The sequence below is a fragment of the Phaseolus vulgaris genome, chromosome 8 (genome assembly GCF_051622355.1).
Source record: "Phaseolus vulgaris cultivar YP4 chromosome 8, ASM5162235v1, whole genome shotgun sequence".
NCBI classification, from domain to species: domain Eukaryota; kingdom Viridiplantae; phylum Streptophyta; class Magnoliopsida; order Fabales; family Fabaceae; genus Phaseolus; species Phaseolus vulgaris.
The window spans coordinates 7887168-7903373 of NC_143505.1; the positions used below are offsets into that span (position 1 = coordinate 7887168).

At 30.5% G+C, this 16206-nt stretch overlaps 2 protein-coding genes across 6 annotated transcripts; one reads left to right on the plus strand and one right to left on the minus strand.

Moving 5' to 3' along the window:
* Nucleotides 1-2597: 2597 nt before the first annotated feature.
* LOC137825621 (Auxin efflux carrier family protein) lies at nucleotides 2598-6919 on the plus strand. Of its 4 annotated transcripts, none has more exons than XM_068631333.1 (11): nucleotides 2598-2856; nucleotides 2975-3200; nucleotides 3274-3353; nucleotides 3457-3581; nucleotides 3733-3854; nucleotides 4017-4211; nucleotides 4684-4758; nucleotides 5269-5369; nucleotides 5972-6024; nucleotides 6131-6319; nucleotides 6650-6919. In XM_068631333.1, exons 2-11 carry the CDS (start codon nucleotides 3012-3014, stop codon nucleotides 6769-6771), a joined length of 1251 nt encoding a protein of 416 aa, XP_068487434.1. In that variant the 5' UTR covers nucleotides 2598-2856; nucleotides 2975-3011; the 3' UTR covers nucleotides 6772-6919. The 4 variants fall into 4 exon arrangements, with proteins under 4 accessions (XP_068487434.1, XP_068487435.1, XP_090149772.1 ...); XM_068631334.1 differs by having other exon boundaries at nucleotides 2637-2856; nucleotides 2952-3200; XM_090293646.1 differs by having other exon boundaries at nucleotides 2642-2856; nucleotides 2952-3200; nucleotides 3274-3363.
* A 2228-nt stretch (nucleotides 6920-9147) lies between these two features.
* Nucleotides 9148-12449, minus strand: LOC137824283 (RING/U-box superfamily protein). Of its 2 annotated transcripts, none has more exons than XM_068629857.2 (2): nucleotides 12165-12449; nucleotides 9148-11217 (listed from the first exon to the last, which is right to left on the minus strand). In XM_068629857.2, the coding sequence occupies exon 2, from the start codon at nucleotides 11215-11217 to the stop codon at nucleotides 9478-9480; it is 1740 nt and encodes a 579-aa protein (XP_068485958.1). In that variant the 5' UTR covers nucleotides 12165-12449; the 3' UTR covers nucleotides 9148-9477. The 2 variants fall into 2 exon arrangements, with proteins under 2 accessions (XP_068485958.1, XP_068485959.1); XM_068629858.2 differs by having other exon boundaries at nucleotides 9148-11163; nucleotides 12165-12443.
* Between the last annotated feature and the right edge of the window lie 3757 nt (nucleotides 12450-16206).

A 16206-nucleotide genomic window follows, 5' to 3' on the forward strand; every position in this document is an offset into this window, starting at 1 on the left:
TTATAATGATATGATATAATTTTATTATCTGTAATATTATTCTAATGTATATGATATAATATAATTTGATAAATAAAAATAAGGACCTTCAACTGATTTTTTTTAATATTATATTTAAGACATTATTTAGTTACAACAATCTAATATATCTGTGACAAGGAAACTTTATATATATATATATATATATATATATATATATATATATATATATATATATATATATCGATGATGAGTCACACCTTATTAAAGAGCTAAATTTAAAAACATTATATTTTTTTATAGAATAAAAAGTACTTATTTATTATAAATTTTAATTATATGAAATAAATATTTATATTATATATTTAACATATACTAACACACTAATATTAGTTCTCTTTTCTAATATGATAATATAAGATCAGTTAAAAGTGAGTTAAAAAAATTGTGAGTAGTTTCTTTTACTGATATAGAAAACTTAAGCAGTAAGTTAAAAAGATTATGAGTTGTTTCTTTTAAAGATTTAGAGAACTATTTTTTTTTTCTTTATCGGCAAGATGTAGAGAAATTGAATACGTATCTGAATAGAAAATTTTATAATATTTAAAGTTACAAAACTTTTACTGTTTTTATTTTATATTTTTTTTAAAAAAATCTTTTATATCAATTTAAACATTTTAAATTCATTAAATAGATTTATTTCCATATTCATAAAGTATTTCTATATTATCACCTCTTATTGTAACATTAAACATATTTAAGTATTAAAAAATACTACTTAGTAATGTTATTTAGTTCATGTTGTTAGATGTTAATTTTTTATGAATGTTCAACAAAACATTTCTACCTTGGAATTTTTTTCAATTGATATTTATCGAAGTTTTTTTTAACCAATATTCATCCTAATTATTTAAACTAATATGGATAAAAATTAATTTGTTTATGTCATTAGGATTTTTTCAATTGATTTTTCAATTAATCTCAACTAAGAAAAAATCTTCCCAATTGACATTGATCAAAACAATCTCATTTGGGGTACAGTAAAAGTTTTCTCATTTAACATGAGATTTTTTTAAACAACTTTGGACTATTAAAACTGGTCAAAGAGCAATTGATGCAGATATTAATCCAAAAATAATTAAAAAATATATAAAAAAAACTTGTCGACATATGTTAAACTAAATTATAATAAAGTGGTATTTAACCACATTGACTAAGGAAACTTGATTAATATTAATCAATAATGTCAATCAAATCAACTTCTCTTAATGTTAACTGTGAACTAACTTACACTTCTTAAAAAAAAAATTAATATTATTAAAGTTATGTCAATTCTGGATAAGACTTTAAAAAATAACTTAGACTAATATGGACAAAAAAAAAAACTTTGGTCAATGTTAATAATAACTGTTGTTGTTGATGTTAATAAAAAAATTTGTGAGCTGTTTTTTTTTTTTTTAGACAATGAAATCCTAGACTAAATTAATTGGAAAATAACACTAGTTTATGAACATTGATTAAAAAATAATCAAAATTAACTAAGTATAAAAGAAATGTTTACAAAATCAGGTGAAAAAAAATGTTTTAGTATTTTCATCTAAAAAAACTATAAAAATTATAAAATTCATATTTTTTTTCTATAAATTGATAATTTTATTTTTAAATAATCAAATTATTCTTATAAAATTTTAAGAATTTCAATTTATTTTAAAAGTTCTTACATAAACATAATAGTATATCACAACAAAAATGTAAATTTTCAAAAAAAAAAAATTATCTTCCAAAAACTTCTTATCCAACTCTATTAGGAAAAAAAACAGTTTAATTATATAAGTTAAAGAGTACTTATGAGCATAAGTTTTCTATTAATCTCATATAAGTAATTAATTTTAATAATAAATAAACCATATCAACATCATATCATATTCAAAAAGGAATCTAGAACTTCTTGACACTTTATAATTTTTATCTTGACATAATTCTTTATAATGTTTATGGTAAATAATACACTTATATAAATTATTGTTTCCAATAATGTAAAATTATATATGTTTTGAATTTTGGTTGTGAAATTGACTTAAAGTAGGTGAACATGTGACCTCTCATTTTCCTACTCAACTGCAAATCAATTTCATCAAAACTCAACCAAATTGCGTGAAGAACCACAGTTAAACCACTCACTTTATATTTATTCCTCTTTCTTGGACCATAATGATGATAGGAATATAAAAAAAAATGTTATATTTTAACAACAAAATGTAAAAAAGAAAATATTTTTTGAAGGACTCATAAAAAAGAATTCTCACAAAATAAAAAGAGTAAAATGTTTTCTTTGGTTTAAGTTTTTGTAAATTTTTTTACTAAAAATTATAATTTATTTTCATTTATTATTTTTTATTTATTTAAAAAACATTTTGATTATTACCTATAGTTGAATAAAGTCGACGAATACATATGGTGAATTTTTTTTTTCTAAATTAATTTACTTTTCAATTTTTCAATCTTAATAAAAGAAAATTTGTTTCATTATTTAAAAAAATAATAGGATGAAACAATATTCCAAAAATAATCTGAGACAACCAACAGTATTTATTATTTTATTTTATTTATTGTGGTTTGTTCCTTAAAGATAGATATATATTTTTCACTTGAAATTTGATTTAGAGTGTGTTGTTTGTTTATGTCTGGGTGTGAGAGAGAGAGACAGAGAGAGAGAGAGAGAGAGAAAAACCCAAAATTAAAAGTGAACAGAATCATATTCATATTCATATTCACGTGCTGTAGCTGGACACATACACCACTGACCCATACCGTCTACCTATTTCTTTAAACAGCCCATGATCAAGATCTTCTATATTTCTTTGCCAATTGCATGTGGTAAACTTATAGATTTGAAAGTTTCTTTTTTTATGTTTTTTTGTCAATGAATTTCGTTTTTATTGCATTTTTAAATGTTACGTTATTCAATTCAGGGGCTCTGTTCTTGTTTTTTCAGAACAGTTTCAGATTGAAATTGCTGGTCAAAAGTAGCTATGGCAGCGGTGGAGAGGCTTTTGTTGGCCCAGCAGAATACGGCTGCTGGAGGAGAATCTGTGTTGGGGTCAATAGAAATTGCTGTGATGCCCATAGTTAAAGTGTTCACCATGTGTGCCTTGGGACTCCTTATGGCTTCCAAGTATGTTGACATTTTGCATGCTTCTGGAAGAAAGCTTTTGAATGGGGTATGTATGTGTGATGCATGTACCATGTGATGCCACCTCAAATTCTCACACACCCTCTTTTTGGTTCTTGCAGCTGGTGTTTACACTATTGCTACCTTGTTTGATATTCTCCCAATTGGGACAAGCTGTGACCTTGCAGAAGATGCTTGATTGGTAAGCTGTGGTAAATAGTACCCAAATCCCTTCACTTTTATTTTCCCTTTTCTATTATTTTGTACACACCCACACCAAATTATTAATCTTTAATTATATGCAGGTGGTTTATTCCTGTGAATGTTGTTCTGGGTTCTGTAGCAGGCTCAATCATTGGTTTTGTTGTTGCTACCATCATCCGTCCTCCGTACCCTTACTTCAAGTTTACAATTATACAAATTGGAATTGGTAAGTCAATTATGAGTAGGACCCTGTTTGGAATCTTGTTTGAGTCTTGGACTTGGTCATGGACACCTTCATCTTTAGTGAAGGAGTTGTTTGAATCCATGTGCTGGTTTTGCCTTTTCTCGAAGTCCTGACATTGCATATTATTTCACAGGGAATATTGGAAATGTTCCACTTGTCCTGATTTCTGCTTTATGTCGAGACCAATCCAATCCCTTTGGTGACTCAGAACAATGTAGCAAAGATGGAACTGCCTATATATCATTTGGCCAGTGGGTAGGTTATCGATGTCTTGCTGACTACTGCAACTTGTCCTGGTTCTTGATGTCTTGTTCATTCACTTGTAATTGATTTACTTTTTAATCAATTTTCATTATGTTTAATAATGTTGATATAAACCTAGTACTAACAGGGAGGTATTATTCTCATTTGTTCTAGGTCGGTGCTATCATCCTATATACATATGTATTTAATATGTTAGCTCCTCCTCCAGAAGGCACATTTGATATTGATAATGAAAGTGTTCCCTTGAAGAGCACTCCAATGGGCGATGCTACACCTGAACAGATTCCGTTGCTTGTTAGGGAGGACGGGGTCAGTTCAACATCTCAAAATACATCAAAGAAGTGGGAGGTGAGATTGAATTATTTTTTTTTCTGAGAGGAAAGTAGTTTCTGTGTTTCAAGGTCACAACCATGTACATACTGATGATATGATTTTCTCAAGTATATTTACCTATGATCTAAGTCAGCACTTACCCCTTCTTTTCACATTTTTGTTGATGACACTTGACTATTGTGTCATGCAATGATGACATTTGTACCATTCTGTACTGTAGTACATCGTGACTATTTTGTGTAAAAAATAGTGTTTATATTGTTCTATGGTATTTGCTTAATAATTTGTCTGGACATGCATTTTGATTTGAAATTTTCTTATATCCTTCAGGTTCGACTTCTAAAATTTCACTATTTGGCCTCTGAATTATTGTGTTGTGATGGTTTAATTTATATATTTATGCACTCAAATTCCTATTGGGTGCCTGTTTTACTCTATATCTTAATCCTTACCTTGATATGAGGTTAACATATGTTTGTTGGTGCAGATTAAAGGCCTATTGGCGTTCGTATATGAGAAGTTGAAGCTTAAGCAAGTTCTTCAACCCCCTATCATTGCTTCAGTAAGTTTTTTCTTTATTGACCTTATCATATTTGGTTTATCTTTTTTGACTTTGTATTCTGGGTTCTCCTTGTAGAAAGTCTCATATCGCCTCCCTCAAATCTTTGTGTGTAACTTATATATTGGTTGGGCCACTTTGCATAATGTCAATTAATTGGTTTTGAGTTGAAATCTGACACTCCTCAACCCCTCTTCATTTTGAGTCAACATGTGTATGGAGGTTGTAGCTGACTTATTTGTCGTGATAGGATTATGTAATTTATGTATGATGTGTTTTCTGCAAAATCTGGTACATTAATTACAGAAACACATCTATACACTAAAAATCTTGATTTCCTGAAGGTTTTGCCTACTTTCGTAATAATCAAATTTGCAGAGTAAATACTTCACAAGTCACTTGTTAAAGTAGATGTTTGTGAACTAGTTTACTGGTATTCTGGTAAATAGGCCAGTATCATGTTGGCATACTAATGGAATTGATTTTGATTGAAGTTTTGCTTATGTTTTGCAGATCCTTGCCATGACACTTGGGGCAGTCCCATTTTTCAAGCAACTAATCTTTACACCTGATGCTCCACTGTTCTTCTTCACAGACAGCTGCATGATTCTTGGGTATGCCCATTTAATTAATAAAATGGATGTTTTATGTTCATGTAGAGTGTGCTGTGAAATTTAGTTTATTTACTTTTAATACAAGTATCCACATTATTATTGAACACCGTGCCATTTTTTACCTACAACCATCTTGATTTTGTTTTTGGCCGTGGATAATATTTTTAAAGGATAGTTAATCACTGTCTGCATTTTCTGTCAACATAGACGGTTCAAGTCCTTGGTTTAAAGTTTTGATGTGATTGGCAGCTGAGTCATTTTCTTTGAGAAAACAGAGCAACAACATAGTAAAACATTTACTATCAGAAATAAGGAAGAGCAGTCCTGTCTGTAGTAGCTCTTATTTTCACCCAAGTATTTCAAGTCAATATTTATTTCTGCTCATCTATTGTTATAGAAGAGGACATCCTGTCTTCCTCCTTTCTCTCTCAACAAAATATTATAAACATTGCAACCTTAGTTACAAGTCAAATCCAATAAACTTCAAAATTGTGTTATGGGACTAAGTCCATCTTATTATTTTTCGAGACAGAAGTCATTTAGGAGTCCTTATGATGATGCTATTATAGTGGACACATTCTAATAGTTCCTTTGGTGATCAGGGAGGCCATGATTCCTTGCATTCTGTTGGCTCTGGGAGGCAACCTTATTGATGGTAAATTTATGTCATGATGTTCTCATTATATTGATAACTGTCTCTTGACATGTTTATAAGACTCAAGTGACCTTTTGACTGAAGCATCTAAATGTCTTGGCTGCAGGACCTGGAAGTTCAAAACTTGGTTTTCGTACAACTGCTGCTATTATTTTTGCCCGGTTAGTTTTAGTGCCTCCTGTTGGACTTGGGATTGTCATGTTGGCTGACAAATTTGGTTTTCTTCCCCCTGACGATAAGATGTTTCGGTTTGTCCTGCTCCTTCAGCATTCAATGCCAACCTCTGTACTTGCAGGTATAGCACACAAATCTACCCTAATCCTTTCTGGTAGAGACTTATCTAAAATTTTCTAGGAGTTAGAAGTACAAACTATTTATTATACACGTTTGATAGCTAGCACGTACATAACTAGCACAACACATGTTCTTCTTTGGGTTGGCAGAGTGGCTAGGAAAGGTCAGAAGTAGTTACTGCTTTTGGCTTTTTAGCTGTTTCAAGGATTTTTGTCCTTTGTAAACAAGATTTTTTATATATACTAGTTTAACAAATAAAATAAAAAATGTTAAGTTGTACTTTTAAGTATTTTTCTGTTGATTTTTACACCAATATTTTACTTCCTCACAGGAGCTGTTGCTAGTTTAAGAGGATGTGGAAGGGATGCAGCAGCTGTACTGTTTTGGGTTCATATCTTTGCTATATTCTCTATGGCAGTATGGATTATTCTATTTCTTTATATACTTTTCTGAGAATGTAGAGAGCCTTCATAGTTTCATGATTTTGTATTTTAGTCCTATTCATTTAGTGTATTTGATGTTTATATTAGTGGAGAAACATCAACATTTATATATAATGATCAAGATGAGCATGCCTCACGTTTACTGATTATTGTTAAAACTGGACAACACTTCAAAGTTTGATCATTTATTTTAGATCATTGGTCATTTATTTTAGCTATTCCAAAATGATTTGGAGAACCCATTATGCAGCAATTATGCAGCAATACCCAGGAATGTTTTTTTTCAATGAATTATTAGAATGATCGAGACGAGACGAATCACCAATAATTATCTTCACATGCCACATGTCTGAACAGAGGGCACACCGGACACACCGTTGTCACTCAATTTGTTTTCCAGTTATTAAAAGCACAGAAAGGACAAAAATTGTCGTTGCAGAAAAAGAAAATAGTTTTTTGTCATAACTGGTCGCCAGAAAAAAATGTTTGGGTGTTTATTTTTTCGGCTGGCGTTACTTGAGTTTAAGAATAATTAATAAACTCTTTCCATTTGTACATGGATAACTTTTACATATAAACCAGTATCTAGATTAGAAGAGTTATGATGATACTTTTTTCACTGTTTTATTTGAAAACATGTGGGAGCTTTAGCAGATATTAGTCACATGGGTATCAGTCTTTGATGCAGAACTATTATGCAATTATTTTTCAATTTCAGAAACTATTCTGATACTGTAGCAGACAGCCACTGTGCCGTATTTACCTCTCATAACTGGTAGGTGTGCTTGTTCACATACCACTAATGATGGTCCACCATTGAATAATACTTATGCATGTCATATTGTTCGTGAGCATGACTTCATGAGCTGACTCTTTCTTCCTACACTTCCATACTGCACCGTTTCCATACTAAATACTAAATGTGAAAATATCGTTTTATCTTTTTTTGTGTCATTCCCATAAGTATGTAATTCAGATATATTCCGGATTACTTAATTTGAATATATTTCGGATTACATAATTCGAAAGTCAATCTCATATTTAGAAAAGACTTATAGATTATGTAATATGAAAGTTAATCACACATAAAAAAAATTTCTGAATTACATAATCTGAAAGTTAATCTTATGTATAGAAAAGACTTTCGAATTGTGTAATCCAGAAGCTATTCGCAAAAGGTTTCTGGATTACATAATCCGGAAGTTAATTCTGAATCTAAAAGAAGTCTTTCGGATTATGTAATTCGGAATATTAAAAAAGGGTATTTTCGGAATACAAAAAACTTATGGGGGTGGCACAAGAAGGTATGGAGGTGCAGGAAGAGTAACCCATGAGCTTGAACAGAAGAAATTTTTCTATATAATTTTTAAGAGAAAAGTAATAGAAAAAAATCAAAACATTTTTAAAAAATAAAATTAGCTTATGTATAGTTGCACAAACTAAAACGAAATAGCTTTTATAAATCGACTTATACATACTAGTTTTAGTTTATCGAAAAACTGTTTTTTTTTTCTTTCCTGAAAATGCTTGTGAAAAAGCTTTTCCAAACTTATGACTTTACTCAATTCGACAAAAAAAAATCCTTCTACTTTTAATGTGTAGAAAAATGTAAATGTATGTTATTTCACTTCACCTTAAATGGTAAAACACATCTAAAATATATTGAGTTTATAACAATTTGCATCGATTTTTTTAAAAAATTTGAAGAAATAATTTGAATTATTATTAAATATTAAAATTAAAAAATAAATAAATTTTTTTCAAATATATTTTAATTTATTTTCTCTATTTGTTAGATATATGAAATGTGGAGGAAATGTTATGCTAAGGATTAATTTTGAAAAAAAAAAGTGTAGAATGACAATTCCTATTATACATGGTTATAGATATCAGAAAATAGATGTATAGATAAATCAAGTTATCCATAAACTATTATAAGTTGATTGGTTGATTACTCATTTGAAGTCATTTGTTTAATTTAATAAATAAATTCAAACTTGAAATTAGACTTGATTATTTAAATGATCAGACCAAAAAGTTTAAAACTCGAGGATAAGGGTTCAATAAATGGACTTAATTTGTGTGCACCTGGAAACATCATTTCTTGATCATGTTGCTACATCTCGGCGTTCCATGCAGTTTGAAACGTTTTCCAAAGAAAGTTGATTATGTATTTGTTACTGCAAATCTAAAAGAAAGTTCAATCTGGTGTGCAATGGAAGAAATCCTTAATAAAGAGGGTGTTAGCCTGAGCCGTGGCAATATCAAATGTGTAAATCGACAGCAACAAATGCAAAGAGACGCAGTATTGTAATCCAAACGCCCCATGCAAAATTCAATTTACAGGGAGTTGTGTGTATTAATTATGGAAATGTGGACTCAATAGTTGGGAAAATTTGCAATCAAGAAGCTTACAACAATAGTAGTGATAATGGTGCTTTCCAAGCTAAGAAATTTCAGTCAATTGAATGACTGATATAGGTCCAACACACTAAAACATCAACGAAAGATCACCAAATATTCAGACATTGGGTCCTTGAAGCACAAACAAGGAAAGAAAGGAAACAAGAGTCAGAAAACAGATAAGGTATTACAAACTAAAATCTGTACACGTCTTCTTGAATTAGTGAGGACACAAGGCACGCCATGAGTCAGTTAAAAATTTCATCCCAAGTGGCCATCATGAGGCATTATTGAAAAAGAATTCAAGAAGCACTTAAAATGGGCACCACCATCTTCTGCTTCTACTCTCCCTCTGGTTTGGAGCAGAATAAGCATGGACGGCATGTTGATTTTGCCCGGATAAGTAATGACTGCCCAGATGTCTGTTTCCCTCAATTTCAGAGTTATTGCCTAACCACAATACAAGAACAATGCCCACTAAACTAACAATTGGAGCTGCAGCAAGAAAAAACCATCTTCCTCTACCACTTGTTGTAGAAGAAATTGCGGTAGAACCTGTGCTTACATCCCTCTGCTGTATTTCATCTTGACTATCTTGACTATTACCATTCTCTTCATTCACCTCATCTCCATCAGAAACATCAGAGGAACTATCATCCATAACATTTATTTGCTGCCTCTCATGGATCACATTTCTACCATCAATGTTCTGCTTTCCCTCTTCATAATCCTTATCATCAGTTGGAAGCTCATAACGACAAAGAGGGCACGAATTTCGTGCACTCAACCATGGCAAAATGCAATCAATGTGATAGAGGTGAGAGCAGGGAAGTTGATTTACTTCAGTGCCAGGTGCCAAGACATCCTTGCAAATGGCACAAACTAGTTCACCATGCTTCTCATGTTCCTTGCCAATGACTATACGTGGCAGATTTTTCATGAAAGACACAGCAGCAGGAGGTGCTCCTCGTCTTGAGCTGTCATTCTCAGCAAGATGCTCAAGCAGATCTTCAAAACGTCTAGCATCAAGATAATCCCCAAAGTTTGCTCCATGAGGTAAATCAGCATCCTCTAAAGCTTGCCAAGTATCCCTGATTATCTGGCTAAACATTCCCTCAGATTCAGTAGAATTAAACCTCTGTTCCCAATTATTGTGATCCCTGCTCTCACTTGGACTTGAGGTGAAAAAAATTTGAAGACGGGCTGTGGCTTCAGCTTCCTCAGCCTCAGCTAATTCCCATTCCCTATCCACCTCCACCTCCTCTTCATCATCATCATCATCTTCTTCTTCTTCTTCTTCCTCCTCCTCCTCCTCCCCATCTTCATCCTCTTCTTCATCATCTTCATCTGAAAACCACTGGCCACGGCCAGCGTGCATTGGATCAATGTCGGTGTCACTGTCGAACTCATCTCTCTCATCTGGTAAATTAAAGACTCCAGTGCCTACAAAACTATGAGTATCCATAGAAATATCTGAGTCTCCTCCATAAGCACTGTGAGACAAAGAATCAGTCTCACCATGGGGAACCCTGTATCGTCTAAAACTCACACTTGATTCATTTTCACCATAAAAAGAATTCCAATTATCAAAACCATCACTGTCAGTGTCAGAGAGAACGTGCCTCCACCTTCTAGACCCACTCGGGGTAGTGTGTGTACTAGCATATTGCATTGACCAAGCAGGGGTGTCACCATCTACAAGTTGATCATCCTCCCCAGAGGCAGGTGATTGATATTGTCTCACGGTACTAACCACATGAGGGATCTGCTGTGATGAATTATCCACGGAGTCAGAACTGTTATGCCTGAATCTTCCTCTAAGCCTCCTTCGTGAACCTTGGCTAACTGTATGATTCCCAAAGTCTTCAAGTAACAAGAATTTACAATCGCCACACACACCATTGATAGCAAGATCGCTTGCCATCTCATTATCATGTGATAGGGACTTTTGACAAAGAGAACACACAGCAACATGGACTGAATCAGTATCCCCATGTACCTGTGAACCAGATTGAGACGATGCAAATGAGATGTTCCCAGAATTCGCAGCCATCTGAAACCCCATAAAATTCCAGATTACCAAAGACAATAATATATAAGCAAACAGGCAATCAAACAAACTAAAATGTCAATAACAAGGCATCTAACTTAAGGATAGCAAGACACGATTTATTAATTTATTAGCAATACCTAGAACTAGGACCAATCTGCATCTAAGAAAGACACAACCCAACAGACCAACGAGACCTCCAACTTCATCAAATTACGCAAGTTAAGCTAAAAAAGAAGACACTCAGAAGCAGGGCCTCAATCAAGTATCAAATGTGATTGTAGGCACGTGGAATTGCTTGTAGTATGGGGGAGCATTTCAGCTCCCCAGACACTGGTTTTACGCAGAACAAACCTGATTTTGGCAAACATAGGCGTGTTCACTTACAATGCTTCAAAATCAACTTTGTTCTCGTTTAAGTACAACTGGAAAAAATATACATAACAATTTATGTGCTAAGCTGAAAATTTAATACTATAAAATAAACTTACTTTCAAAATAAAAGTATTCAATCAGGCAATCATAACTCACTTCACTTCAAACTCATCTTCACCGAAAATGAAGATCACACAAAATCACGTTTATAACCGCTCTCACAATCAGTGGCAGAACGATGCTAACCAGTTCAAATTTAGGTCTATCTCATACTATGTCTAACTCTAAATGCACATAATAGGTGGAAATGGGAAAGCGCGTGAATTAAGGAAAAAGGTAAAGCACAATGCGAAACATTACGATAAATCAGCAATTAAAAAACACAATGATAAGACATTATTATCATACATTGTAGTAATCGCAACTAAACCGCTACAATTACGTAATACCCAGAAGACGCAAATTGTGGAGAAGAACGGGAGCAATGCGGAGGAAGTGAAAAGGAAGAAGTTTTGACGGTATTATAGAGCATAGAAAAAATTGAGTTAAAATGATGAAAGTGAGAGAAAAATGACCTGAGAGAGAGTGCGAGGTTAGCGCGAGCAGGGAGAGGGATCAGCGAAGAAACTTGAAAAGGGATTCGAAAATTGGAGTGAAGAAGTTGTTGGATTTCGATTAGGGAAGAAGAATGAGTCGTGAAAGACGAAACCTTTTTCTTCCTTTCTTTCTATCAAATCCTCTCAGCCGGCGACTCTGTCTGCCTCGTCAACACGCCCCCGAACCACACGATACGACGACGTTTCTCTGTCGTTTCTGGTAAATCACCCTTTTCGTTGTGCTAACTTTTTTGTATTGCATTTAGTTCTGTAAATTTAATTACTTATTGTTATTTCTGTTTTTCTGACGCGTGAAAATTGCACACGGTAAGAGTAGTTATCACTTACTTTCTCTTAACAATAAAAATATTTATGTATTAATTATCAATTATTCCTTCTGATTAAAAATTGTTTCTTTCTTATTTATTTAATAACTTTATATTTTATACTCTCTTTTTTCTCTAAAACTGCTAACTACACTATACAAACTTATCTGTATGAACTTTAGAGGAGAGAGTTTTAAAATTAATAAAAAATAATAATAACACGTTTAAGCTAAGTTTTAAGTTATAATTAAAAAAATTAATTCTTCATTTCCTTAAAAATAATCATCGTGTAGGGACTTTCTCTTCTGAAAAAATATGTGTTTATAATAATTTATTACATGAATCACTTTTTTACAAATTACATTTGAGATTATTTTTTCATAGTTGACACAAAAAAATATTTATATTAAAAGTGAAGTTAATTTCAACAATATATGTAATTCTAAAGTCGTCACTTGTTATTATTTTTTGGATATAGTTTCACCGTTTAGGGTTTAAGGTTTAGGTTATTTGATGTTTTATGTCTAATCCATATGTTTTTTATGATGATTTGGGAGAAGGAGATTCTGAAGAAGCGATTAGTGTTGAGTGGGTTGTACCGTGTTTAAGTATGAGATTTAGGTGTCCATGTGGAAAAGACTGCGAAGTTTTTCTCTCAGAAAATAATTGTTATTACAAGTTTGTGTAAGAGAAATTTGCGTAAGAGAGAAGTAGTGCACTCTTTTAGTTGGGATTGTTTTTGTTTTTATTCTCTTTTAGTTTCACAAATTCTTTTCTCAATTTTTCATGAATAGTATCTTGTATTAATGATAAAAGAAATGTTATAAACTTTCAACAATGTATATAAACTTTGAAGAATGTGTATAAAAGATGAATGACTTGTGAAAAGTATATTATTCTGTGCAATATTTTTTTTTCAGTGGTTTTGATAAACCTTATCTACAGTTCCTCTTTGGTTGAAATTATTTATTGATGGAGTTTCTAAGAGTTGCCTTTGTAGAGTTAAGCATTAAGAAGACATTTGTTTTTGCAACTGTCTTTGGAGACATGGATTTAGAGAGAATCAAAGGAATGAATTAACTTAATTGTAACAATAAGTTGAGGAGTTAGGTTTTGAAGGAAAATGAATGGAAAGTAACTAACGTTAAGAATTAAATTAAAATATGCTACCAGTAAAATATTTTATATTATCATATAATTGTATATTACGGGTATAGTAAAATAGTTTATTTCCATGATAATTACTTAAAAATTCACATTTGGATTAATTTATGATTGATTAATAACATAAAAAAAATGTATCATAGTTATATCTTTATGCTAATGAGTAATTTTATTTATTTTATTTTAAATTTATTAAATTATTAAGGAATAAACATTCCTTTGAGAAACATATATCAAAACTCAACTCCCAAATATATCCTAAAGTATATGAGGAGTGAAATATAATTAAGTTGTTAGGAAATCAAAATCACGCATTAATCAAAATAGAGAGGTAATATTTAGCCTTTAAAAAAAGATGTTAATATGTTACCAACACAATTTTTAATTTTTAATTTTTAATTTTAGTATTGAATGAATTTTTTTAAGATTCAACATAAAAAAAAAAGTTTACTTCTTATTAAGTGAGTTTAGCACAAAAAAAGAATATAATTAAAAAATTATTTAATATATATATAGATTAAAAATATTAATGGAAATAAAATATTATTACATCTAGACTAAAATATTCGTATTAAATATCTTGATCTTTGATATTTGCATAAATAATAAATATTGAATCAGGGTATATTTGAGAGAGAGGAGCATTAATTGGATTTTAAAAAATTTAAATGTTGATTATTTTGAGATAGAAAATAGAATGCTAAAATATTTAAAAACATAGGAAAAGAAATACTAATAAAACCATAATGTCTATGTTGGTCGGTTTGTCCCATTCGATAAGCCATCATCACCTATCTTAAACCAATTATCTTTATAATGATAGAGACTTCAATATACAACAACTAATTTGAAAGTTTTTTTTTTCTTTATTTTAGCACAAAGCCTTTTTGAGATTTTCTTAAAAGTTAATAACATGTCTTAGAAAAGATAACCATTATCTATATATATTTTTTGTTAAATCCATTTGTTATTTTATCATGTTATTTTTTTTCAACTCGGTAAAAATTTATTTATTGAGATCAATTATCATATACTTTCATATTATTAACCATAACCAATATTGTGTTAGTATAAGAAAAAGTATATTTGAATTCCTTACATAATACTCAGTGTTTAAATTTCGTAAAAAAAAATATAACCAAACTCCACTAAAAGTAAACTATATGAAGTTATGTTTCCTTGTAAATTTTATTTATGATAAAAAAAAGGCTATTTATTCTTGTAATATAAGAAAATTTATTAAATATCAATTAATTTTAAAATAAAAAATAATTAATTATTATTTAATTAAATTGGATGAAATGATGAATTGTCCATTTTTTTTCTCCTTCATTACACTACACCCCACTCTCGTCGCTGCTACACCATCGTCATTGCAAAAGAAGAAAAATAGAAGGAAAACGCTATAATTAAAAGAAGATGAGAAAAAAAATATTGTTTGAGAAAACTCTTTCTAAAATATATGAAATGTGTTATAGAAAAGCTTGTTCCAAAAAAACTCATTTTAAAAACGCATTTTTAAAGATATTATATACATTTTTGGAAAGATTGTTTCAGAAATCTTGCTTTGGAAAGTTTGTTTCAAAATATATTTAATGTGTTTTGAAATCTTAACAATTTTCTGCCAAAATCTTGTTTTGAAAATCTTATCATGTTTCAAAAAAACGTCTTCTAGAATGTATTTCATGAATTTCAGAAAATATGTTATGAAATTTTTTCCAAGAAGACACTTTAAAAAAAGGTAAAACAGTCATTTTGAAAATTATGGGAAGCAGGTTTAAAAATGGGGTCCATGAAGTAAAAGCCTTCTTATATCTGAATCTTTTTTACCTACTTTAAAAAAAATCAAACAAATTTAAATAAAAAAATAAAAAACAATATTTAGGTGATATTATTAAATTTAAATTTTAGACATAATAATTTAGAAGATAAATTATTACTTTAATTTTTTAAAATATAATTACTATTTTATAAATAAGTTGAATTTATAAGTCTACATGTTTTTGTGATCTAAAGTCATTTAAGCCATAAATCAAAAGTGACTTGATTCAGTTTAGGTTACAATTATTTTGGCTTTCTAATATCGGCAGCAAATTTGTGTAATGAACACTTATCTTAAATGAGCGTATATGTGTCGGATACACGTATTGGTGTTGACACTCGTACGATACTGGTAGGACACTTATCGGTGAAGTGTTCAATTAAAAAAATATTTGTTGAATTTTTTAAAGTTCTAACACAATTTTAAAAGGTATAAATACAATAATTTTTTAAAAACTCAAATTTATTGTATAAATTTTATTATGATTATAAAAATAAGAAACAAATTCTTTTGAACCAGTCAAAAGAATCTGAAACATACTTTTGCACATAAATATTTATTTTTAATTTATATAATTCAAAATTATATAATATATAGATTCGTGTTCCCGTGTCCTACATTTTAGAGATTATATGTATCTTCGTGTCCATATCCGTGTCGTATCAGTGTCCGTATCCGTATCTATGCTACATAATAAGCCATAATATCA

Excerpts from the sequence above, each read along its gene's own strand:
- LOC137825621 (XM_068631333.1), top strand. The coding sequence starts at position 3,012 with ATGGCAGCGGTGGAGAGGCTTTTGTTGGCCCAGCAGAATACGGCTGCT. Across the intron at positions 4,212-4,683 it reads ATACATCAAAGAAGTGGGAG|ATTAAAGGCCTATTGGCGTT; the intron begins GTGAGATTGAAT and ends TTGTTGGTGCAG. Across the intron at positions 5,370-5,971 it reads GACAGCTGCATGATTCTTGG|GGAGGCCATGATTCCTTGCA; the intron begins GTATGCCCATTT and ends TTTGGTGATCAG.
- LOC137824283 (XM_068629857.2), bottom strand. The coding sequence starts at position 11,217 with ATGGCTGCGAATTCTGGGAACATCTCATTTGCATCGTCTCAATCTGGT.